This window comes from Carassius carassius, chromosome 13, assembly GCF_963082965.1.
Source record: "Carassius carassius chromosome 13, fCarCar2.1, whole genome shotgun sequence".
NCBI lineage: Eukaryota > Metazoa > Chordata > Actinopteri > Cypriniformes > Cyprinidae > Carassius > Carassius carassius.
In genome coordinates, this window is record NC_081767.1 from 22838094 (window position 1) to 22866081 (window position 27988).

At 36.5% G+C, this 27988-nt stretch overlaps 1 protein-coding gene across 1 annotated transcript; it reads left to right on the forward strand.

Moving 5' to 3' along the window:
• The first annotated feature begins 2949 nt into the window (after positions 1-2949).
• Positions 2950-27903, forward strand: LOC132156113 (partitioning defective 6 homolog alpha-like). Its single transcript, XM_059564981.1, has 3 exons — positions 2950-3168; positions 6220-6442; positions 27021-27903. The coding sequence occupies exons 1-3, from the start codon at positions 3106-3108 to the stop codon at positions 27893-27895; spliced, it is 1161 nt and encodes a 386-aa protein (XP_059420964.1). The 5' UTR covers positions 2950-3105; the 3' UTR covers positions 27896-27903.
• The last annotated feature ends 85 nt before the right edge of the window (positions 27904-27988 follow it).

Genomic DNA, 27988 nt, shown 5'->3' on the forward strand with positions numbered 1-27988 from the left:
ATAAATCTTTTCACTTTTTTTCATAATAGTCATTATAGTTCGCTCTACACCATCTCACTTTTGAACTTTGAAAATTAAGTTAAATTAAAATTTTTGCATTTGCATTTGCAACCATTTTAGTTGCAAATTAGAGCCCTGTTTTGTATTGCAGCATCTGCTGTTAGTTGCTTTTGAGAACTCAACACTTAATCAAAGTTTGAGTTGGTAAAATAATTTATTTATTTCTTCAAAATACAGTAAAAGGAGCAATATTGTGGTTAATAATCGTCTAATTTCATTCCTGTGATGACAACCTGACATTTCGGCAGATGTTACTCCAGTCTTCATGATCCTTCAGAAATCATTCTAATAGACTGATTTGGTGCTCAAGAAACATTTATTATTATCAATCTTGAAAACGGTTGTATACTGACTCTTTTTTTTAAAATAGTAATTTAATTTGGTTTTACATGTTTACATCAACATCACTGGTGCTTTGTGATTTGAATGGTCATTTTGTTTCATTACACTCTGAAGTAGACCTTAGGGTACAATAGAGATGTAAACACCTGAGATGAACAATTTAGTGTGTATTCAGAGGACAAAAAATAGTTGTAATTCCAGACAGGTAAGATCGGAATGTTTGCTCATTCTACTGACATGACTGAGGTATGTCAACAGCTTGACTAAGACCTGTACTGTTAAGGGCTTTTCATTTTGTCACAAAGTCACTTATCTCTACCAAATGGTTATGTCTGGCTTAAAATGGCTAGCAAATCTTAATATTCTTGCAGTGAAATGTGTCCAGAGGGAGTCTGCTTCGTTTGAGATCAAGAACTGTGAGCCATTCTCTGACAGATTACAGAAAATTTGTAAATCATTTATCGCATCATTTTTGTTTCCGAACGATAAGCCCCCTTCCTCAAAAAAAATAAAATAAAATAAAATTCAGCTCATGATGACAACAATTTCTCATAATTCAAGTGAGCTTCACCCCATTTTATCCTGAATGTACAAGGCCAAGTGAAGAGCAGAGGTGGGAGTATTACATATCTTATCAGCTTGTACAAACCAGACCTCTCTTGAATAGCTCACATTCTCAAGCATCCATCACCCAAGCAACTACAAACTTAAATAGACCTGGTTTTAAAAACTAATACTCTTTGGGTGAGAATACTAGCCCCATTCACCTGTTTAAACTGTAAACACCAGGTTAATAGGAACAAAAGCTCTCATCTACTCTACCTCTGTCCTTAATTAAAATTACAGTGAGCCATTTGAGAAAAATGCTTCTCAAGTTTCTGTTTCTCAGGTGAAAAGTTACTTAACAGACCTTAAGTCTCAGCAGGTACTTATCTAACAAACATCTGGTTTGACAGGTTAAATACTTTGGGTATGAGCGCATGGATGAGCCAGAGGGGAGAACATGGTCAGGTGTCAGGCAGACATTTGAAAATTCTCCAGGAACTTCATTTTCTCAATTAAAAACAAATGTGGAAGAGTTTAAATATGTTGTAGGAACCAAACAGGATTGTCCAAAACAACAACCTTTTCCAAGTACCTTATGAGTCAGCTGAGTCACTGATACCTATGTGATAGAGAGACACGTGCAAACTTCATTTCTCCGCTATATTCCAGTAAATTGTTGGGTCTAGACCAAATGCAGACTAGATCAAAGTACTGACCGTTGCAATGAGCAACCAGGATGATCATCTCCTTCCACATTCCTGCATTCTTCTGCTTTCCATCATCATCCGAGCTGGACAGAGGCCCGCGGAGAGAGGGTGTCCAGGGAAGAGACTGGACACACAGCAAGAGAAAAACACTAGAAAGAGAAGCTTTATTTAGACCAGTGGCTCAAATACACTAAAAAGAAAAAGATGGGGGGAAAGAAGGGGGACATTTAGTGAGCAAATGTTTTGTACACAGATGGGCTAAGTTAACAGTTTCTCTATAAGTTGTTAACAGTACACTGAAATGCTTATACATTTTAAGTTTCCTTGTTTCTAACATTTTCTAAACATTAACGTTAGTTCTTCTCAGAATCATAGAGGAACTGTTCTAATTATAAGCATCTCTGGTATTAAATCATTCATTGAGAGAACAGGCAAACTTTAAGAAAACCACAAGGCCAGGGCCCACTAGAGGGCCTCAGCAAACTTTCAGTGGGACCACGTGATGACTTAAATTCTGTTATCATTTACTCATTTACTCACCCTCAAGCTATTCCAAACCTCTTTGAATTTCTTCCTTCTGCTGAACACAAAAGATATTTTGAAGAATACAGTTGATGGTCCGGGGCTAGTTGTCACAGAAGGATGCTGTCACAAGGTAACATTTTATATTTTCCTGTTTGTTTTGTATTTCTGAATTATTTTACTATATTTAAAGTTGACCAAATGCTGTTAAAAGGCAGGTTACATTGTGAAAACTTTACCAAATATAGTGGGACAACATGCTCCAAAACTGAATCATGTTGTTGCAAAAGGTCAACATGTGTTCAATATTTATGTTCCTCAACAAGACTTTTCTAGAAACCGACTTTCAAAAATATACCCTGTGCGACAACTATAATATATATGTATATGTAACTGTATGATAAGTATAAACCTAAAAAGTGTGACAACTAGCCCCATAGTCCCCTAAAACGTAGTTTTCACAGCAAACCCTGCAGGGATAAAGACATCATGAATTTAGAAAAAAAAAAAAAAAACACCACATAACAACCCTGATATTTCCTGTGAATCTTTTCTGTTGAGTGGAAATGTTGCTAAACTTTATGTTAATAGTGATGATGTCATTTTTATATCGTTATTAACACAATGAGGTCACTGAGTCATAATGAATTCTTATGTTCCACCCTCAAAGAAACATTAGGTTTACATGTGATACTACGCACGACCACGCCTTCTAGCGGCGTTCCGTCTGACGTCAGTGTTACAGAAAGCCACTGGCCCCGCCCACCACCTGGACAAATCAGTCCAGTCCAGCCTGTGAAGCAGTACTGCGGATCACGACTGTCAGTTTCAACTCATGCTGCGCACACGATCTCTGGCAGCCGACTCTTGTATCTAGGGGCACTCTTGTGCGATACTGCCCGTGGGAATATATATATATATCCCAAACATGTCACGGCATCACAGGACGCCGCTGAAAAACGAGGAGAGTGTGGTGGAGGTGAAGAGCAAAGTAAGTGAATCCCATAAATACTGCATTAGACTGCGTTTGACAGCGTGCATATGTAAACACTGCTGTTTACGCAGCCCTCCTCGGGAGCGTGTTCGTAATTGGAGGGTTTTCAATCCGGCGCATCAGTGTTGTGGTTTGTGTACTAATCCATCCATAGAGAGAAACGCTGATGGTGCTGTATGTGTCAGACTACGAGGCGCGAGACAAGCGTTCGGACGGGATCATGTCTCTGTCCGGTCCGTGTGATGTGAAACGCGGTTCTGGTGCAGTGTGAAGGATTCTACCGATAAACAGGCTTGCGCATTGAGGCGACTGGGCCTTGTTGATCAATTATGCATGTTACATACTAATAACAAAAAACCGAATCCCGCAGTCCAGGAAGAATCAGATCATAATGATGCATCTGAGAGGCATTAATCAAATTAGCACAGCTGTGTAGCCTGCTACATAACCTCCATAAGATGCTGGTTCAGTTTCTGTACCCAAGATAATTCGACTGTTTTCTTCGATTACAAGAAGTAAGCAGGTGTTAATAAGCAATAACATGAGCCAAAGGTGCATTTGTTTGGAATAAAGGTAACACGAGGCCACAGGTAATGATAACCTTATTGATGTTCAATGCTACAGAAGCATTGCCAGTGATGTTGCTATATAAATATTTTAATATCTTATGTTTAAGACACATATTGACCAGTTAGTGAATTTCTTATCTATTGGTGAAAATGGTTCCAAAAGAAGCCAAACCAAAAGCCAGACTGGATCAAGAATAATCATTGAGTATAAGGATTTAAAAATATTTGAGCTCACAGCTTCTACTTAATAAAATAGCTTAAAGCTTGGCATTGCTAGAAAACATAAATTTATGGAATATATCAAATAATTATATTAATTTACATTATTTTCCAGGTTTGCTAAGGCCCCTAGTAGCCTCTGGCCTTGCTGAGATCCACTGTTGTATAATAGCACTCAACAATTGTCTAAATTAAAATGTCATTGTGATAAATCTATTCATCTCAGGCAATACAGATGTGTAAAAAGGCTTAATTTATGAGAAGAAACAGTCCATTTAGTACATTACATCTGATGGTGCATGGATGAATATTAACAGGCAAACAGCCATAACTACTGATGTGTGTTTAAAATAGTTCATATATATTATTACGTTTCTCATGGCGTCTATTATTACTAAAGACACAGATTGTTGGTCTCTGATGTACTTGAGTAGTTTGTTGTCAATGTGCCCAGTATACTTATTGGAAAACCTCAACCACAATCTGCCAAACAGAGCAGGATATGTTTTATTATCCCGCCATTCTTGAGAAATGTTGGGTGTGCAGGGCATATGTGAGAGGAGAACAGTAAACAGAAGAGGGCTGTTTAGAAAGATTCAAGTGAAGTTCCATGCAGGTCCGGATGCAATAGTGTCATATATTATCATTTTTGCCTGAACTGGTTAATTCAATCACCTGAATCCTCCTGCATGTGGTTTTGGGTTTCATAACCGGCAGTGCAATGTGTTTGGCGACACTCTTTTCTTCCTGAGAGGAAATTGGAAGGAAGTGTTTTCTTTTCTACTTTTCTTTAACTCTTGATGGGATACTATTACAAATGAATGGCGTTTTCGGTGATCATGTAGTTTGAGGTTTGTGTTGGACAAGTCATACTGATGTCTTTTCTCTGACAGGCCATGTTTTCATTGGTATGACAGGTGTGGCCTTTTTATCTTTATTGCTATGGAGACTGTGGTAGTCCCACATAACAGCAATTTTTTCTTGCATTAAATAAGAATAATTATTTTAAAGGTGTTGATGCTTGTTTTAAAGGGGGAGGGGATTTAATGTTTTCAAGTGGGATGCTGCATATATTCAAATAAGTTGTGCAATGTGTGGGGAAAAAAAAATTATTGGCAATTTTATTTTCATCTCTAAAATGACAGTCCTTCTATTGACAGATTAACATTTTACTTCTGTAATGTGACCCATTCCTGAGTGAAACAGGATATTCAACAAGGAAAAAAAATGTAAGACCTGATTTCATCCATCAAGAAATAATTGGACTGTAAAAGTGGTCACATGATAGCTGAGCAAGTTATGTTAATAAGAGATGAAACGCTAATAATAATAACTTGCACAATTAATTGTTCACAGTAAGACCAAGGATGTATACTAGGAGAGGGAATGTAATTTTCCTCTCTTAATTTTAAAAAGATGAAAGTATAGGAGAGAAACAAACAGGACTGCAGAATAAAAAACACCCTTTTAATCAAATGCATCAAAATTTCATCAAAATCAAAATTACAGTCCCTGATTATCACATCTATAAGATTTCTGTGCATTCGTGTATGTCCAGATGAAACACAGCTGCCTGTAAGAACCAACATCTTTCATTCTTGTTATCTCCCACAGAAAAAAAGCCTTTGATATTATTTTTGTGAATGGGTACATGGCTCTAATAAAAAAAACTCTCGGTGTATATTTTCACTAGTATTCTCCATTCCCATATGTATGGTATGCTCCATGGATACTGGAGAAAATCTTTGGTTCGAATGCAGTTCCTCCTCACAAACTGAGAGATCTGACTGATTTTGTCCAATATGTTCAGCTGAGCTCTTGAGATGAATTCACCATCCGCTCAGTGTGTGTGTGTGTGGTCTGGAGAAGCTCAGCTTTTTAATGCCACTGTTCTCATCTTTCCCTTTATCTACAGCACTTGATTAGATTGACCCTCACTTTGTTTCACACTGCTTTTTTTTCCCTTAATGGCTTCCTCCGAGCTGCAAGTGCACATCAAACAGCTCTGCAGCTGCAGGAGCAAGTGAAGTTGGTACGAGGAACTGGCACTGAATGTGACTACAGACTTTTCACGCAAAGACACATCTGTGTGTAAAGTCACTGTCCAAGTTTCAGTACAAAAAAAAGACATGGATCAAATTTGCATATTTTACAGGGTCATAATTTGTTGATGTCAAAATTGACCTACAAAGCTAAGTGCTCTGCATTAAGAGCTTTGTGTTTTTTGATATCATTTAACATGACTGTGGTTGTCCTGCAGTTTGAGGCGGAGTACCGCAGGTTTGCCCTGAAGGGGAAAGGAGCCGGGGGCTTCCAGGAATTCTACCAGCTGCTGCAGACCATTCACCGGATCCCCGGAGTGGATGTGCTGCTGGGATATGCCGACGTCCATGGAGATCTGCTTCCAATCAACAATGATGACAACTTCCACAAAGCACTGTCCTCGGCCAATCCGCTGCTTCGGATTATCATTCAAAGGAGAGGTAAATCACTACACTGCATGTATATCACAGCGAGGTCAAATGGTTGATATAACTTTGAAGCTTTAAAGGTAAAGTGTGTAAATTCTAAATTCTGTCAAACAGAATCGGTTTGAAATCAGTTTGTTTGGTCAATCATGACAAGAACCTACAGTATAGTTTGCGTTTGAGAAGGGGCTTCCTGTTTGTCCAACCAATGAGCACCTGAATGTGAATGAATTGGACTCAGTAGGTTTTTTGACAATAAGTCAAGCAAGTCTCTTACGGTCACCAAAGTTGCATTTATTCGATCAAAAATACAGTAAAAATAGTAATTTATTACGGTGATGGCAATGCTGTTATCACATGATGTTTCAGAAATCATTCTAATATGCTGATTTGGGACTCAAGAAACATTTCTTATTAATGTCGATATGGATTGTCAATATTGTGCTGCCTAATACATTGTATTAGGCATTGTACATTCAGGGTTCTATAATGATTAGAAAGTACAAACAGAACAGCATTTATTTTTTGACATTATAAATGTTTTTACAGTCACTTTTGATTAATTTAATGCATCTTTGCTGGTGCATTCATAGGAGTTTAGGTGTTTGAAACATTATTTTAGCAGTTTGGAGCTCTAGCAGTGCAGGAACCACACACTTCACCTTTAACATTCATCTTAACAAAATCCAACCATGATATGGGCATTTTGATATTGCTAAATTGTCCAAATGCATTTTTTGCAAATGTGGAAAAGGGATATGTATACAGCATAGCTGATGCATGTGTGAGAGAGGCATTAAAATGATGTATCATCTTGTGCTGTCGTATGTCGTTATCAATATTTGACTCCAGAGGGAATAAAAGTCATTCCAGCAGTGTGATGTTGTGCACAAGGATGAGGACCGTTATGGGCTGTGATGAGATGTTATGATGGGTGGGCGTCAGTGTTAGATGGTGCCAGTCGGGGCCCATCTCTGTTTCATGACTGTAGTGGCACTGCGCCAGCCCCGAGGTGCTGAGTCTGATAGCGGTGCGGAGGAGTGATGAGCCCACACCCTCATTTCTTTCTCCTTCTCTCTCTTTGACGCTTTCTTGATGTCCTTTCTTGTCTATATTGTCTTTCTGCCATCTCCGCAACCCTCTCGCTCTCCCTTCCTGTTTCTTCATCACTCTTAATGCCTTGTCAGACTCAATGAGTTTTATTAAATCTGAACTCCCGCACTGAGGAAATGTTTCGCTAATGCTATTAGGAATGTTTTTCTCTGTCAAATTGTTCTTTCTTTATTTCATTGTTCTGTTTGTTTCTCTCTAATCCACTGTGAAAGGAACTGAGCACCATTGTTCGGAGTTTTAAAAGACACAAAAAGGGAACTGTTTTATTTAGCCAAGGGATTAAATTTGGATTAATCGCTTGATAGCCATGTGAAAGTTTTATCATTTCAACACCAAGTTTCAACTAAGGTCCTACAGCTGTTGATAATAGTTAGGGATGGAATCTTTCTTAAGAGGTTTTTAAGGGAAATCTATGGAATTATTGGAATGTAAACATGGTAAGATCTGTTACATGGATGGAAAAGTACTAGACTCTTATTACCAAACAGTGTAAATATTAAATAAAGCGTAAAAATTTGAAACTTGAAAATAATTTAAGTATTATTTTTTAAATAATTAGAATAATTAAAAAATGTTAAGTTGCAGTACTAAAACTTAAAAAAAATTAACAATAAAAAAAATAAAGGAATAAACTTGACTGGAGCACATGACTAAGAAATGACTAACACAAGAATTTAAATGATTAAAACTCAAAATACCAAAAAAAAAAAAAGCTCAATCCAAATATGAATAATATTAATAAATACTATTAGAGTGTACTGTATACTATAATAGTGTATAAATAATACAGCTGGTGCAGATTCTGTGTAGTTTTTTTTATGACGTTATGGTGGAAATGATCTATAAAGTGCCACTGCTCATTCGCAGCTGTGGATGTTTGTCTGAAAGAATCTGGTTATGTTTTTGGCGGCCCGTCATGTGTGAACCTTACACCTGAATGTAAAAGTAAAATCTATAGCATATTACTCCTAAGTTATGGCAACATCAAATGTAGAGAATGTAAAATAAGGGAACTTCGGGAACCAATGTCATTGATATTAATGACACAAAAAGTGGGTTCTTTTGGGACCGACTAATTGTTTTAGCTGGGAGAGTGTCATAGTGCGTGTGTAAAGGCTCTTAAGACATAACGAAGAGATAAATCATAATTTGCATAACAGATAGACCTCATTATATGTTCACAGTAATTCTGTAATGAGAAACTCGATAGATATTTAGTTTTAAACCGACGTATCTTCATACACACCCTTACATGATAAATCAAAATCTTAGTTGTTCCTATTTATTGTTCATTCTTAATCATTATACTAATACAGCTTGTTTACTGTTTACACGTATGGGGTTGTGTATGAATAACGTAAATTCCTAACTAAAGGTGACATAACAGCCAACCAAATATGTGCAGCTTTTCATTGCAAGCATCGGGATTATTACCATAATGTGTGAAACCACTGCCATTTAAGATAAGATATATCTGTCTGAGCCAGTCATAAGAGCCAGAAAGTCCATGCAACTAGATTTGACTCCCTGCCCTTGTGGATGAGGGGCTGTGTTAAAAGTCTGGGTTTTGGATCGTATTTCCTTTTAGCATTAATGTGGCTTGGAGTTGTACTGTAGAGTTCCCACAATTCCCATTTGCTGTTGTCGTTTCATTGTTTTGATCACTAAGCTCGCTTTCACTCTTTCACATACACATTTTCCAGTCTTTGGAATGTAGCTACTTATCTGTAGCTCTCACCCTCCTCATGATAAAAGCATCTGGGTGACAAAAGCTTCCCTCTGATCAGAGTTAACAGATAACACCAGTTCATTTTACAGCCTGGTGCTTCACTTTAACTTACCCCACATAACTGTGAGTTTATTCAAAAGACTGGATACTGATATGATTTGATTGTGTAGTCCATTGTTTGAGGGATATTAGCTCTTAATTGTAGGATAATGTTCATATATGACATCTGATGGTTGACATGTTTGTGTCACTAAGGGGAAAAAAGAACAGGAACTAACAACCGGCGGGACACGTTCTTAGGAATGTAGTTTTAAATGCGTCAGTATGATAATGCATGCATAATTGAACAGAAACCTCCGCCTGCCTGAAGAACTGCTGTGCTGATGAACATTTAACATGGATATCTGCAAATATATTTTGTTTATGATTTATATAGCAAGGAATAGTTCACCCAAAATGTAAATGCCTTGAATAAATGTCAAAAATGACAACAAGCAATATGCAAGTACCAGGTTTGATTATCAGTGGTTCTAAATTTGAATTAGTTTAATTCATTAATTTTTCTGTTCATCAGAAGAAATGGAAAACAGTATATGACATATGTACTACTTGTATTTATTTATTTAGTCATTTTTGTTGCCTGTCCATAAAACAAGGCCAATACTGTTATTCATAGTTTTATTTGCAAAAACATAAATTTGACAGCATTTTACAGTAAAAAAAACAAAAAACATACAGTAGCATTTTTTTCCTGTAAAAACTACTAATAATATTTACAATGTACTGACACTGAAGGAAAAGGAAGGAAAAAGAAAGATCAAGTCAAAAAAAAAAAAAAGATATTGCAACATGTTTGATTCTTATCACTGTTTTTTTTTTTTTTTTTTTTTTTTTTTTTTAATCTTTTGTAAGGACATTTAATGGAAGTTTGCCCAAAACAAAGTACTGTCATTATTTTCTTACCTTCATGTCATTAACAAACATGTGATTTGTGAGATAAGATTTGTGACGCAAAAATGTTAGTTATTCACTGATACACACTACTGAACTCTGGGGTCAGTAAGAGTTTTTTATTTTATTCAGCAAGGATGCAATATATCAAAGGTCACAGTATAGACATTTACATTGTTAACAAACATTATTACACAGCTCTGTTGAATACTTGATTCTGATTGGTCAGTTGCGTGCTATACACTATAGTCGGTGCTACAGTATAATCTTGCTAGGAACAGTTTTTCATTGTGGAAGCTTTGCGTTTGGTTAGCAAAAAAAATATTAAAACTCATTTAAATGTGTAGAGTTATTTAATTAGCCTATGTCATACTCTCGTTTCATACAAATGCAGCTGCTGCCTTTTTGCGATAACTAACAAACTAGTAAATTTCCAAAAAATTTCACCTTAAATCAATATAATTTATCGGCTTAATTATTTATGTAATGAAAGGTTGTATGTCCCTTAAATGCGCTTGCTCGCAACTGCTATCTTAAAGGATGTTTTTTACGTTCAAATTTTTCACCTCAAATCAATCTTTTGTGTCTAATTATTTACTTATGTAGCAAGTATCTGTGTAATAAGCGGGATAATGTACATCCAGCCGGTTGTTATGGCTCACCCTGTCAGGTTATTCTGCGATAACAACTGGCTGGAAGTACATTATCCCTTACGTAAAGATGTATATAGACAGAGCACAGGATCATACATAACAAAATTAAAAAAAATAAAACGGCATCAGATAGAATATGTCTCCTAAATGTTATAATAATCCCAGCAACACAATCAGTACATATAGAAACACAGACACTGAGAACAAACACAGATGTTTTTAAGGTTTTCTGCTAACTGTAAATGTAACGGACTGGTTGTGAATAGATTGATTGACATGAGGATGGGATGTATCCCGTGAGCAGGTGGGATTATCAGAGGTCCCTAATCAGATCTCCACCCTATTCTCATATCTCTGACTGGGGCTTTTAGACCGAGACAGAGATTGATCTGGCTTTTAGTATGAGCTCATCTCACTGAGTGGCCATACTCATTCATCCCAGCAGATAATGGTGTTCCCTAAACAGATGGGGACCAGTTACACACAGCCATGCAACTTTTGGGGGCCAACGTGGAGAAACAATTTATTTTTGTTATTGTGATACTTTTTTTTTTTTCAGAGTATACAGAGATATATAATCTCATTTGCTATAAATCTGTAATGATTTAACATGAGCCGTGCCATCACTCTTGATATAAAATTGTTCAAATACATTGATGAGGTTCATTGAGCGGCTTGAAGGAAGTGTTTATCTCAAGCCATGAGCGAAGAAGCGATGTGATTATGGATAAACGGATATGATGAGTGATTGAAATGAACAAGGACAGACATATTCCTCTATTGTTTGCATGGCATGTATGCAAACAAACAAAAAAACAAGTAGATTAGTAGACTGCAAATGTGTATTTTATTTCTTTTCTGTGAAGGGATAAAATGGATTAAATTTTTGGAGCTCTTCCAATATTGACATTACAGCATGACGCTAGCAACATCATGGTTGTGGGTTACATTTCAAGGGAAAATAAACTGAAATGTGCTTTTAAGCTGTTTAAAAAAAATAAAATAAAAGAAAACTTTGCCAAAAGTGCAATTTATAGCCACACATAAGTTATTAGTTTAAATGTTTGGAGTTTCATGAAGAATGCTATATTTTATTTGCCATATTTTCTAGAATGTAAGTCATAGTTTGTTGTTTTCCAGCTAAAACATGCTATAATATACATTTTCTCTATTTATTTAATTTTCTAGTTTTTGGGTAAACCATCTGGACTCTTGCAGTGTCTGTGAAGATGTTATACAGGCCACTCAAAGATGTGGGAGACTTCACACAGCAAGAGAAATCTCATTGAAAAGATGATGAATAGAAGTGTAACAAAGCCACTGGGCTTTTTTCAACTCTTGTAGCTCTCTAGGTTTTCTCTCCACGCTGGGAACACATGGCTAATAAGAAGACAGCCACTTCAAGAGAGACCCCAGAGCCTAGAGATGTTGTTTTATGCGGCTGTCATGCCTCAAGGAAACACATAGGAGTATTTGTGTGTGAATATATCGAGTTAAAGAGAAACCCTGTGTCTTATTAGTAACTGACACTGTATATAGGCTGAAACCGCCTTGAAGCAAAATAATTTTTCTCTATGTCCTTTTCTAAACCTACTTAGTTGAATAAGTCGAGTTTGTGTCGTTATGTCCTCAGCTAATAAGTGAGGAAGATCATATGTGGCAGGCAGGTGTAAATCCCATTGGTTGTATTGCTGGTTTTAGCAGGAAGTGGAAGAATGGGAAGGATATTTCCCCACATGCCCATTCTGTGCACAATGATCTGAGGATTCAGAAGCTGGTCTGCACCCTAGGGCCCCCTCTCTCTCTCTCTCTCTCTCTCTCTCTCTGTGTGTGTGTGTGTGTGTGTGCACGCTCGTGCCTGCACTTGTCTATGCTTAATGAGTATGCTATATATAATACACAGGGTTATCTGGATGGCAATGTCGGTGTAACATGTGCTTTCCATGCTGTTTTTGTTTTGACATCTTGGATATTATGGAAACATCATCCTAACAGTTACAGTAAAAAATAATCCATTTGCATTGTGCTGCTTTAAAAGTGCATGAAGGACAGTTGAATGAAAGCAAAGGAAGGCAAAAGAAAGATCAAGTGGAAAGAAGGATATTGTAACATGTTTTGTATTTTTAACAGTTTAATTCTTATCACATTGTCTTTGTTTCCTGTTGTAGGGACATTTTAAAGGAAGTTCAGCCAAGCGAAAGTTCTGTCTTTATTTTCTCACTCTCGTGTCGTTCCAAACCTGGATGGTTTTTCTTTTTTCCATGAAAAACAAAAGGAGAAATTTTGATGCTCTTTCTGTTCAAGGACAGTTCGTGATCATAGCTGTCAAGCTTTAAAAAGGTCAAAATAGCTTGATAAAACTAGACCATACAAATTGTGTGCTATATTACAAGTTTTCTGAAGATAGGATAACTTTGTGAAAATAAAAAAAAACAGAGAAAATTTAATTGTTATTGATAGTCTGATTCGTGTTTCAAAATGATTTAAAAATACTGCACCCATGTATTGCACCATTGATGTCACTGATTAGAAAAAGAAATTAAATTAAAATGATCCATGCAAATCATTCATTATATTCTATACACTATACCTTATAGTCTTATGAAGTCAAAAGAAAAATACTTTTATTCAGCATATGTGAAATATATTGTGGCAGTAAAGACTTTTATATTTAAAAATATTTATATTTAAAAATATATATATTTATTATATATATATATATATATATATATATATATATATATATATATATATATATATATATATATATATATATATATATATATATATATATATATATATATATATATATATATATATTATGTTTGTTTTATTTAAATGATCTATTCATCAAAGGATCCTCAAAAAAAAGAAAGCAAAGTGTGTATATATATATATATATATATATATATATATATATCACATGAAAAAAAAAACAGCTCTGTCATTACAGGAATAAATGACATTTAAAATATATTAAAATAAAACCCTTTTTTCCTGTATTTTTGATCAAATAAATGCAGCCTTTTTGAGCATAAGAGACTTCTTATAAAAACTTTGAACTGAATCTGTTTGATATGTGACAATCATTCAGCTGGTTTTGTGATGTAAAGAAAGTCTGTTCTGTGAATGAATCATTGCTTCTTCTCTCATGATCTCTCATCAATGCACAAAGCAAAACTGGTAGATATTGAGCATGTAAGTGAATATTGACTTTAATTTTGGTCCGTTTTCTGCAAAGCTATCATATATCTTCAGAAGACTTGGAATGTAGCACACAAGTCATGTAGACCTTTTTTAGGAACCTTTTTTTGTCTCTTTTGGAGCTTGTCTGTCCCATTCCCTTTCATTATATTGAAAAACGTGTCCAGGCTATTCTTCAGAAATTCCCTGTTGTGTTCCACGGAAGAAAGAAAAAATATGAAGAAAAGGAAAAAATGAGCTTTCATTTTGAACTATAACTTTAAAAACCAAATCTGAAATTCATGTGAAGTTGTTAAACTGCACATACAGCCATGAGAGATGATAACGCTGATGTTTACATTTGATATTTCAGTGCACATCTGCTTGACTGTTGGCCAACAGGTCAATAGCCAGTATATTGCTAAGACAATCATGAGAAAATTAAAGAACAAAGGCAGGTCTGAGTTGGACTGACTGGTCTGCTCCACAGGTGTGCTATCATACGGCCAATCACCATGCAAACCATACAAATGGAAGGTACTGCGTAGTGAAGAACAGAGTGCAAGAGAAACATGGGGAGATTCCATGACTGAGATGACATTTCTCCCATTTTTAACTGCATACTTGCTAAACTGGTTGTGGCTAATGTAAGACTTGGTTCTGGTAGTGGCCTTTATTCACCACTCCCTGTGTGACACGTTGTTTTTACATTTATTTATAGGGCCATTTGTGAGACACGAAAAATTGATGACAGAAGGGCATTCCGTATTCTCAGATAAAATATGCATTATGTTAAAAAGCAAAAGCATGCACAAAAATGTGTTAAACATAAGGGTGTGTGCTGCCTTTGAGAGAGACGGTGCAAAATAAAAAGAATGCTTGCTCGACCTGCGGGTTATTTGGAGAATGCACGCTGTTCGTATAGTTCCTATAGAGTCAGCAGGGGTGCTGGGAATAGCTGTTTATCATTCTTTCCATTCAAAGGCATTGAGCAGTGCTGTGCATCACACTAGAATGGTTTCAGGAGAACATATGAAATGAGAAGAGGATCTTTCTATGTCAGTGTGATCTCATAAATAGCACAGGAACTTGGAAAGATATGTATTTCCTCATCACCTCAAGGAGGAAGTGCAAATAGGAGGAACTCTGTTTAATTGGGAGAACTTAATTTCACTCAGTGGGAGTAGCAACACAAAAGCATGGAGGCAAGCCTTAGAATTCAGATAGATCTGTGTGTGTATGTTTAGATCTGTAGTCCTATATTTCTGGTTATATTGTAAAAAGAGAGTGTACACTTATGCCATGTCACCAGGATAGATTCACCCAAAAATTGAACATTGAACAATGTCATCATCATTTAGTCACTGTCATGTTGGTCCAAACCTGTAAGGTGTTCTTTCTTCTATAAGGAAAACATACTGCTGTTTTCCATGCCGCAAAAGTCAATGGGGACAGATGGTGAAAAACTCCAAATATGACCAATCAAAAAAACAAAAACAAATTGTGTTTGTGAAATATTTATGGGAATTTTTACTTTATTTATGAAGGCATTTTTTTTTTTAAACCACATATAATCACTCTGCAAATATTACAATTGAATCGGTTAACTGGAATACATTTTTAGTATGCACAGTTATGGCTGTTGTCTATCAAATCCACATCAGATATAAAAGTACTGTAAATAGACTTCACCGTTCAAAAGTTGGAGTCAGTAAGATTTTTGATATTTAGTAAGGATGCATTAAATCGTTTAAAAATGACAGTAAGGACCTTTTATAATGTTAACTAATTCTATTTCTCTCTCAAATAAATGCTGTTCTTTTGAACATTCTATTGATCAAAGAATCGTGAAAATTTGTCAAGCTGCTTCAGATTAGCAATAAATTCACCAGCACTCTATAAGGTCACTAGAGTGTCTGCAGAGGCACTACTAAACTCATCCCTAGAAATTATGTGTTACTTAAAATAGAATTAGGTAACAGAAGAAAGAGGAATTCACTACATGGGCATTTTTGTCACTCTGAGTGGCAAAACTTTCATTACACAACAGCGTAACAGAAGACTTGGAATGTAGCACATGAATCATACAGTATAGACTGTTTTTGTGTTACTTTATATTCTGCCTAGCATTTCCTTTTCTTTTCCAAAGAAGAAAAAAAGGGTCATATGAGTTTGAAAACTCATGAGGGTGAGTAATTGAAATTTTTTTTGGGGGGGTGAGGGGGGGGACTATCCCTTTAATACGGTCAGCTCCCAAGATGTATAAACACGGCTCTCATCAGCACATGAAGTAATCCCAAAAGAAAAAAAAACATTAGTCCCATATTCATTAGTGCCTGATCAGAGCACAGGTACATTGTGCACACACACGATCAAAACACTTTATTGCAGGATATACTCTACAATTCAAAAGTAAAGATATAATAACCAGTTGTTAGTAAGATAATATATAAATAAAAAAAATAATAAAAAAAAAATCTTCATCAAGATCTCATTAAGATGATTAAAGGTGACAGTAAAGTTGCATCATTTTTGCATAACTTTTTATTAATCGAAGAATCCTGACAAAAATACATTGCGGTTTCTGCAAAACTTATTAAGCAGCACAACTTTTTTCGATAATAATTATAAATAATAATAATAAGTGTCTCTTGAGCACCAAATCAGCACATTAGAATATTTGAAGGATCATGTGACACTGAAGATTGGTGTAATCGCTGCTGAAAATGCAGTTTTGCCATCACGGCAATAAATTACATTTGAAAATCTATTGTTATTAAGAATTGTAATAATATTTCACAATATAAGTGTTATATATCTATAGACGACAGTTAAAAAAAATCTTACTGACCCCAAACTTTCGAACAGTAGTTTTTATGAGAATTGATTTGTCTGATGACATCACATTTGTGATGTCATAACTGCTATTACTACCATTATTTTTTTCAGAGGGTGCAAAATCAGATCTAACCAGATGGTTTATTAATAACAGTTTTAGTCATTATTTGAGATCAAAAACACATTATGAATGTGCTAGTGTGGTTGTGTCTGTAATGGCTCAGTGCTAAGTTTGAATGGATCTTAAACTCTTGTGCACGTGTTGCAGTGGGGATTGCCGTTGCTGTGATGACCATATGGCTGAGGGTTAGTCTCCAGATGGTGGTAACAGAGGATGAGGTCAGACAGTCAGATCCATGCACTCGTAACATTTGTGTGTGTATGTGTGTGTGTGTGTGTGTGTGAACTCCAGACAGCCACACCCAAACAAAGCCGTAAGCACGACCGTTGAGAGACGGGGTGGAAGTACATGGGACAGATGCAGAACTAGACAAGCATCCTACATCTAAGATTCATAGTCGGTTATAACATTAGGCCTTTTTCACACTGGTGAGAGGAGCATATTAATTTCATTGCCCATATTAACAGGTCATAGTCCTCACAGTGCCCTCATAAGAACAATGCTGCATTGTAGAAGTGTCAGTACACATAGAAGTTTGTGTGTTCAGTCTGCTTTTGTTATCTGTAGAGTGCTGTACTTAGCGCTTAGCTTATTTATGAAGCAGCTACTGTACTACAAGCACTTGAAAATATATTTAGAGCAGTAAAAGTTCAAAATCAAAATGCAGATTTTCTTTTTAGCACAAATGGAAAGGGACAGTTTTCAGTCACTAGACCATGAAGGTTATAAGATCCAGACAGAGATCCTCGTGAACACACTGGTGATGTGGCAGTGTCACCAGCCTTCCTCTAACAGCATCAGGTGTCTGCTTTTCTCTGCTCTCCAGCTGCCGCCTTGTTTTATTCTTCCTGACAAGCTTGTCCACCTGTGCTTTATACCTCTACAGAGAGACTGACAGAGACGGCATTGTCCACAATTCTGGCAAAGGGAGAGCGAAAAGGACTAGGGCTGTCAATTTAATCTTTTAGTACAATTAATGTTAAACATTGTTACTATTACTATAATTATTATTATTTAATATATAATTTATTTATAACCTAATTAAATCACTATCTATATATCAAACAATGCATATTATATATGTATATATATATGTATGTGTGTGTGTATGTGTATATATATATATATATATATATATGTATATACAGTACAGACCAAAAGTTTGGACACACCTTCTCATTCAAAGAGTTTTCTTTATTTTCATGACTATGCTTCACGGTGGGAACCAGGCATGTAGAGTCCATCCGTTCACATTTTCTGCGTCGCACAAAGACACGGTGGTTGGAACCAAAGATCTCAAATTTGGACTCATCAGACCAAAGCACAGATTTCCACTGGTCTAATGTCCATTCCTTGTGTCTTTAGCCCACCCTCTATGTCACCTGCAAAAGGAGCAGGGCACCAGCGCCGCGTCAGGCACGGTTCTGGCGCGCTGCTGCAATAGGTGACATAGAGGGAGGCCGCTGACAGACCAGGATCTTGTCTTCACGACAACAATATCTATACTTTATGTTGAGCATAAATATAAAGCCTACTGTTAAAGGACACCGTCAACAGTATTGACGGCAAAATAGACTATGTTTGACAGGTGCAATATGCCAGTGTGTAATTAGGATTTAACCACTATAAATTTGCATAAAGATAAAAATGTGTGTCTTTTATAGGGATAACACACGTCGAACGAATTACATGGAATTATGCTCATATTAGATACATTGTCTCTCCATGCAGGGCTAGTATCACATCAGCACATTGTCAGACACAGCAGCCATTCTGTGCTGGTGAGAGACACTGGCTCCACAGTCAGCATGATATATGGCTCAGCTAATAACTTACCAATGTGCTGTGCAGGCTCAGTCAATAAGCTGTCCAGCCTTGCCATAACACAACATTATTAGGTGTTAATGCTGGCTAAATAAGCTCCTCTACACTAGCATAACACACTGCCCAGACGTAGTATCAGTAAGTCAATAAGCTATCCTGTTATACAATAATATACTTCACCACGGAACCGGAGAGGAAATAATGATTCTAATAGTGGTTTGAGAAGAATTGAGGTTTTGTTGAACAGTTCCTCAACAGTACCTCAATGTTGTTTTCTTTACATGAATGTCGTATTGACGCCATACAGAATATTGTCATGAACTCTGAATCAGGAGCATTATTAATGAGTCAATATAAAATATACCTTAACATGCCCATATTTAAAATTATTAACCTATAATATTTAACTTTACTAAGACACTTTACTAAGAACTTCAGGCATAAAGGAATTCTAGATACTAAGTGTCTCGTCCGCAGACACAGATGTTTCAGCGTCTAAGGAAGTCTCAAAAGTCTCTGTATCTTTGTAATCCAGAGAGCAATGTTCACAAAGCTCTGCTCAGTCTGTGCCTTCAGGCCTCAGACACCTGGCAAGAGTTTTGATGCTTTTATTGTATTTTTCAGGTGAGTCAGAGTTTGTGAACAACTTTTGCTGCAGTCGGTTGTTTGGGTTCTGGTTTAATGCTGCACCATTCTACCACTATGGTTTAGAATCTAAATGAGACACACATTTTTTTTTTCGGGATTGCGTGAGAGAAAAGCTGAAGGAAATGTCTTTGTCTCCTTTGTCTAAATTGCACGTGGTTATTGGAAATACAAGCTACTTTCTCCCTCAGACTAGCATAATCTGATAAATGGTTCAGTAATGCTATTATAGTCGTCCAACTCCGAGCTGAAAATGCATCACAGTCTGAACCCAACTAAGTCTATACATACAGTAGTATCACAGTAATGCGAGGTTGCTGTGGAAACTGGTTGATGTTAAGTGGTTTAAAAATGACTAGTGGTTAAGTGACATCATGCGCATGCGTAGTATGTGTTAGGTATGTAGACATGCACAGTACGTGTTGATTTTAAAGGCAAGCGCGAACAAACATACACACACAAATGGCGGAGTACATGGTTATGTTGTTGTTGCTCAAGAGTTTGCTAACACTTCTTCAGCAAAGTGTGGATTTACTTCACCAATATTACAACCAATAGCGGAGACACATCATATATGTCATATAATCATCACTTCCCTACAGGTACTGTTTACTAAATAGGTGACAGCACCAACTACTGGCCTGGCATACATAATACAGCTTTTTTGGCCGTTTTTGCGGATATGTGATATGGCCGTAAACGCAAATCATTTTGAACACATTGTTGTGTATATGTGTAACTCTAAAAACGTGTTGTCGTGTAAGCGTAGACTCAGTCTCTACATATAGACATCAAAGCTGCAGAGTAAAAAAAAATGATAAGAAATATTTAAGATTTTAGTTGACAAAATAACAGTTAAAAATGGTTACTCAGAAGTGGATGAGTTCCTATTTGATTGTTTTGTTATTATAGTGACGTTCTATTTTTTAATTCTATTTTATATTATATATTTTTATTTTTACTATGTATATATTTTATTATTTTTGTGAAATATAAAAAAAAAAAATTAAATACATTTATTACATTGCAAATAGAATGCAAACAAGCATGCATTTATAATTATAATTAATTGTTCCATGCTAATTCTGAACTGAATAAAAAAAAAAAACAAATAACAATAATAAAAAAAAGATTTGCAATTGAGTAGAGTCAGTTGTACCCTAAGAAGTGGTTTTGAACTATATTTACTAACTGAGCGAGTCTGATTCAAACTGCTATACAAGTTTGAGACTTTCATCTTTTTGACTGACTCTATTAAAAATAACTGATTCATAAGTCACTTGTTTACGAATTGGACATCACTGCTCTCAATATGTTCATAACTAACTCCAGCACACAAGGTGATTACAGACGCACACAAACCACATATGAACACACAAGCTTGTACTGACTGTCTAGAACGTTAATTGTCGAAAAAAAATGTTGTTGTTGCTTTTGCATTTATGAACATTTTAGTAGCGGTCAAGAGCCTTGGACATTTTGTCTGTGAATATGTGTGTGGGAAAGAGATTGCTAAGGGGATGGTGTCTCTTAATCATCCTTAAGAGCTCAATGTATTAGCTTCTGATCTCGAAGCAATACATCACGTCATTTCACTAATTAGTAATGGTTATGAGATACAGTTCCTTCACCTCATGTACATGCACCACCCACGAAAACTAGCACTTTAGCTGTATGTCTTGAAACATAATGCACATTTCAGGGGCAGGGAGGGTTGTTGGACCTGCTGTAAAGCCTCAGGCTAGCCCATTATGCCAGGATCCCGCTCTGTCTCCCACTCACCCTCCCTGGGTACCCCGTCTCACTAGCCCGTGAGCAGGTTTAATAAGAGAGGCTGTCCTGATCTCTGTGGGGGTCCAGACACCAGACTAATGTAGTGCGACAGGGAGAGGGGCACTGTGTGGTGCATACTATATAAGCTATGTTCGTTCTTTATAAGCACACCCACACACTTATGCAGTCACATGCAATGGACAACGCTGTCTGCTCTCAGGATAAATATTTACACATTTATGCAGATTAAATATGAGGTCACACAAACACAGACAATGGTTTGTGCATCTCTATTGTTTTTGCCTTCTCTAGTGTGTCTTCTTCTGCTCAACATATCAGAGTTCACCACCCTTCACCCCGTCCACATGCAGGCCCCTGGGGCCTGATGGCAATTAATTAGATGTGAGCTTGTAATCTACTGTTTGTGGGTTTTAAGAAAAACCTGGGTAGTCAGACTAATTAATATAATCCCCATCATGTGATCTCCTTTTGAGTTGCACGCTGTGCCTTTTTCTTTCCGCTGGCACAGATTGTTTGAAATACTGTTGAACCAAGAAATGTTGGAGATTGTGAGATACTGCCATATTTTGGGACAAGAATATAGGGATATAAACTGGTATTAAATTTTCCTGTTGTGATTAATTGCTCATGCTTTTATCATGGTAAACGGTATTATCACGGTAATGAAATTTAGTTTTTATTTTAAAGTGCTCATATTACAGTGTAACAGGTTAAATAACTTTTTTTCTTATAAAAAAAAATAACTGAACATTTAAATACAGTAAAGCAATACAGAAAAATATATAAAGATAAAAGTTTTGCACAGATTAAAGTGCAAAATGAACTATAAAGACCCAAAGGTATTACTTTACAATAAGATCTCATTAGTTAACAATTAACATTCACAATGAGCAACAGCTACATTTGCTACTGAAGTTATTAATCTTTGTTAAAAAAAATACAAGTCTTAGTTCATGTTAGCTCATCAAATAATAGTTGCAAATTTTAACAACATGTTATTAAATATTAGAATACCTCAGATGAATGAATGTTAAGATGAATTTTTCATTGGCAGTTTATGTTAACCAATGAATTAATTAATGTTAAAAATGAAGTCCTAATATAAAGTGTGAATTAACAATAAAAAAAAATCAAAACACTTTCAAACAATATCTATGGCATGTTGTAGTCCAGATTAAAATAGCCTATTAAGTCTTAATACTTAAGTATTTGGCACTGCGATGAACATCATAGCAAATACACAAATCTGAATGGCTATTTAAAATTATTTAAATATGTTTTAGAACCCTCTTCCTCAAATCTTGCCTTGGAGGTCCAATGCGCTGCAGAGTTTAGCTCCAACCCTGATCAAACTCACCCTGCCTGTGATTTTCTAAAGATCCCAAAGACATTGATTGGCATTGATTAGCATGCTCAGGTGTGTTTGATTAGAGGTAGAGCTAAACTCTGCAGGAAAGTGGATCTTTAGGTCCAGATTTGAGGATCCCTGTTTTAGAAAGTATTGCAGCTGCTTTATTTATGGGGTTTCCAGAGTAAAGGCTGCATTTTCTGCAGTTTAGCACCATCTGCTGTCAGAGAGTGAATGTGCTTTCATTCAGCGCGTCTCTCACGTGTTCCCCCATGTGCTTCTCATTCATGCTTGTTTACATCAGAGCAGCACACACATCTTTTAAGCAGCATACAGCAGTGTTGTGCATTTTGACCAGTTGATGGGAATAGTATTCTTAATGCATTCCAAATTCGGAATAATTTGTAATATATAATTATTCACGGTATTTAGAAGTTCCCACGATAACAATATCGTGCATATTCACAACCGTGATAAATCGCACAAGTCTACAAGAATATCATTAGCCAGGTTTCCATCCACCAGTGTTGTTATTCTTAACTAAAACTAAAACAAAAGCTACTGAAAATCATTTTTGTTCTTTGAAATAAAGCTGAAATAAAATATAAGATGAAAAACCAAAAAAAAAAAAGTAAACATTTTTTTAGCTAACTGACATAAAATGTTATGCATGACAATTACTGAAACATAAAAATAAATAAAAGAAATGTAAAGAAATTAAAAATTATATAAACAACAAAAAGCATATGACAACAGAAAATATGAATATAATCGGACTAAAAATAAAAAACTATAATAGTACATAAATAATATTAAAATAACATTGCCATCCTCACATTTCTATACAACCTGAATTCCGGAAAAGTTGGGACGTTTTTTAAATTTTAATAAAATGAAAACTAAAAGACTTTCAAATCACATGAGCCAATATTTTATTCACAATAGAACATAGATAACATAGCAAATGTTTAAACTGAGAAAGTTTACAATTTTATGCACAAAATGAGCTCATTTCAATTTTGATTTCTGCTACAGGTCTCAAAATAGTTGGGACGGGGCATGTTTACCATGGTGTAGCATCTCCTTTTCTTTTCAAAACAGTTTGAAGACGTCTGGGCATTGAGGCTATGAGTTGCTGGAGTTTTGCTGTTGGAATTTGGTCCCATTCTTGCCTTATATAGATTTCCAGCGGCTGAAGAGTTCGTGGTCGTCTTTGACGTATTTTTCGTTTAATGATGCGCCAAATGTTCTCTATAGGTGAAAGATCTAGACTGCAGGCAGGCCAGGTTAGCACCCGGACTCTTCTACGACGAAGCCATGCTGTTGTTATAGCTGCAGTATGTGGTTTTGCATTGTCCTGCTGAAATAAACAAGGCCTTCCCTGAAATAGACGTTGTTTGGAGGGAAGCATATGTTGCTCTAAAACCTTTATATACCTTTCAGCATTCACAGAGCCTTCCAAAACATGCAAGCTGCCCATACCGTATGCACTTATGCACCCCCATACCATCAGAGATGCTGGCTTTTGAACTGAACGCTGATAACATGCTGGAAGGTCTCCCTCCTCTTTAGCCCGGAGGACACGGCGTCCGTGATTTCCAACAAGAATGTCAAATTTGGACTCGTCTGACCATAAAACACTATTCCACTTTGAAATAGTCCATTTTAAATGAGCCTTGGCCCACAGGACACGACGGCGCTTCTGGACCATGTTCACATATGGCTTCCTTTTTGCATGATAGAGCTTTAGTTGGCATCTGCTGATGGCACGGCGGATTGTGTTTACCGACAGTGGTTTCTGAAAGTATTCCTGTGCCCATTTAGTAATGTCATTGACACAATCATGCCGATGAGTGATGCAGTGTCGTCTGAGAGCCCGAAGACCACAGGCATCCAATAAAGGTCTCCGGCCTGGTCCCTTACGCACAGAGATTTCTCCAGTTTCTCTGAATCTTTTGATGATGTTATGCACTGTAGATGATGAGATTTGCAAAGCCTTTGCAATTTGACGTTGAGGAACATTGTTTTTAAAGTTTTCCACAATTTTTTTACGCAGTCTTTCACAGATTGGAGAGCCTCTGCCCATCTTTACTTCTGAGAGACTCTGCTTCTCTAAGACAAAGCTTTTATAGCTAATCATGTTACAGACCTGATATCAATTAACTTAATTAATCACTAGATGTTCTCCCAGCTGAATCTTTTCAAAACTGCTTGCTTTTTTACCCCCGTGCCAACTTTTTTGAGACCTGTAGCAGGCATTAAATTTTAAATGAGCTAATTAAGTTGATAAAAGTGTAAAATTTCTCAGTTTAAACATTTGCTACGTTATCTATGTTCTATTGTGAATAAAATATTGGCTCATGTGATTTGAAATTCCTTTAGTTTTCATTTTATTAAAATTTAAAAAACGTCCCAACTTTTCCGGAATTCGGGTTGTACATATTTTAGGATATTGCATAAAAAAATAATATGATGTATGATCACTTAAAGTGATACACTTTTTTTCTAAGAAGACTTACATACTTGCATTTTGTGTGTTAGCTATAAACCACAAATAATTGTTTTATGTATTTTATTTTTATTTACTTACATTCTTTCATATTGCAAAAAGCCAGCTTCATTTCTATTTTATATCAGTTTTCCAGGAATGTGATGATTTTGTTCACTTGAAACCCCATAAATTGAATTTGCAACTTGGATAAACAATACAGACTTGGTGTTGAGCTCTTTTGACTTGGACCAATAAAGAACCACCTAGCAACTGCGTAGCAACCTTAAAAACCACATAACTACTGTATGTCCTGGCAAACACTCCGGAATCTTCTGAAAACTTACAAATCTAGAAGGTTAATTATTAAGCTGTAGAACTAAATGTACACACTGCAGAAAACACGCACACAGTTTAATGTTAGTCAGCAGACTGAGGGGAAGGTGTTGATGACTTCCTGCTATTTCTACTCCCAGCAGACTGTGCTCTCATAATCACAAAAAGACTTCTCTGCAAAGACCCACGCTCGAAAACCTTGCCGCTGTTTAAAAATAACCAAAAAACATTCTCCCTGCTGACGCATGTTACCTCCCACCAGATTCCAGTCAGGAGGGCTCTCTGTTACCTGCTCATTGGCTAAAACGAGTCTTGTTCTTTCCTTTTTCTAGTCAGACATATCCGCTGTGATTGTTTGGATCTTCTGAACAGTGAATATAATGTGCTGTGAGAGAGGCTTTGCTTAATCTGCCTTTTAATCTGATTCAGTCTCGTGACTCTTGACCTATTGCAAGTGCCTTGGACAGATTTATAACAATCCTTGTTTGTTCATCCATCCATCCCTGCTTCTCGGTTTTTATTAGGATGGGGTCTCTTCTGTTTTTTCCAATCTTTATTGCTCATTATGAACATTTAGCAGTCAATGTCATATTGAATTCTTTCAGGAAACATTGAAAATAATAAATCTAAAATTGAATAAAACCATATTTAAATCAGTTTTATAAATTAGGTCACAGTGATAGATGGTGAATCACATAGAGAGGTGCTTTGTATCTCCTTGAAATCATTTTTAGTAACAGGAAACAGTATTTTATTTGGTAGTTCATTTTAGTGGACAAAACTAAATTTAGCACACCCTAACTGTTGTCTGGAAAACAAACAAAAAAATGAGGATCCCTCTATATTCAGTTTCAGTTTTCTTTTATTTATATAATTTCTTATTCTCAGGACTAGAATGTAATTTATGTATTGGGGGTGTATATACTACAGTTCAAAAGCTTTTGGGGTCTGTAAGTTTTTATTTGAAGAATATTTTTTTTCAGGAAGAAGGCATTCGATTAATCAAGCCAAAGGGACAATAAAGACATTAAAATTAATGTTACAAAAGATTTCTATTTCAAATAAATGCTGTTCTTGTGAACTTTCTTATAAGAGAATAAGAATAATTTTTTCAGAAGAATCCTGAAAAAAATATATCATGGTTTCCACCAAAATACTAAGCAGCACAACTATTTTGAATAGTGAGATTAGTAAGAAATGTTTTAAAACTGTGACACTGAAGAGTAGAGTAGTAGCTGATAAAAATTCAGCTTTGCCATCACAGGAATAAATTGCATCTTAAAATATATTAAAATATAAAACAGTTCTTCTGTTATTTTTAAAAATAACATTAATTTTGATCAAATAAATGCAGCCTTGGTGACCTTCATTCAGAAATGTTGTATAAACGTAATAATTCCGAACCTATGACTGCTAATGTGCATGTATTTGTAATATCAGTGGTTTGTATTTTTGTAGTCTTTTCTATGACTGGTTTCAATGTAATTATGCAGCAGACAAATGTCAGGTTTTTCTGTCTATCTCTCTCTTTATAAATAACTAGTTTCTCTCTCTCTCTCTCTCTCTTCAGATCTAGATGACTCCATGCCCTTTCCATCAGGCTCTCTTCAGAGAAGAAAAAAGGGCCTAGCTGGTCTGCATCAACCAAAGCAGAGGTCCAAACCATCGCTGCTCATCGGCCTTCCGCAGGATTTCCGGCAGATCTCTTCTATCATAGATGTGGACATCTTACCCGATACGCACCTCCGTGTCCGTCTGCACAAGCATGGCACCAACAAACCCCTCGGCTTTTACATCCGTGATGGCGTCAGTGTCCGCGTCACTCCCCAAGGGGTGGAGAAAGTTCCCGGCATCTTCATCTCTCGCCTCGTGAAAGGAGGATTAGCAGAGAGCACAGGATTGCTGGGAGTCAACGACGAGATTCTTGAGGTGAACGGTATCGATGTGGCAGGTAAATCACTGGATCAGGTCACCGACATGATGGTGGCGAACAGCCATAACCTCATCGTGACCGTGAAACCCGCCAATCAGCGCAACAACACGATGCACCGCGCGAGTAAAACATCTGCTGGCAACAGTTCGGCTGGCTCGGTAGGCTCCGCCCTCTCACATGACTCCGCCCCCAGTCCCGCCTCACAGAATGCCAGCCAATACAGCAACAGCAACAGTGTGGCTGAGGGTGACAGTGACGATGATACTGACCTCATCATCGAGAACGACAACCTGTTGACGTACACGCCACACCGTATGACTAATGGCAGTGGCAGCCATGTTAACACCCTATCGTCGGGTTCATTTGCACACAGGCCCCTCCCACAAAGTGTTTCTTTGCCCAGTAGCAGCTCTTTAAGCTCCCTCACTACACCTACACACAACGGCAGCCCCACCAAGACGAGCAGTAGTCAAGAAAGCATGAGAGAGGACGGCAACTTTATTACGTTGTGAGCTACAGTAGGTTTCACACCACATGTGGCTGTTACTGTATGGAAGTGCCTTATGGCTCTCCACTCCTCTCGCCTTAGTTGTTTTTTCTCCTTT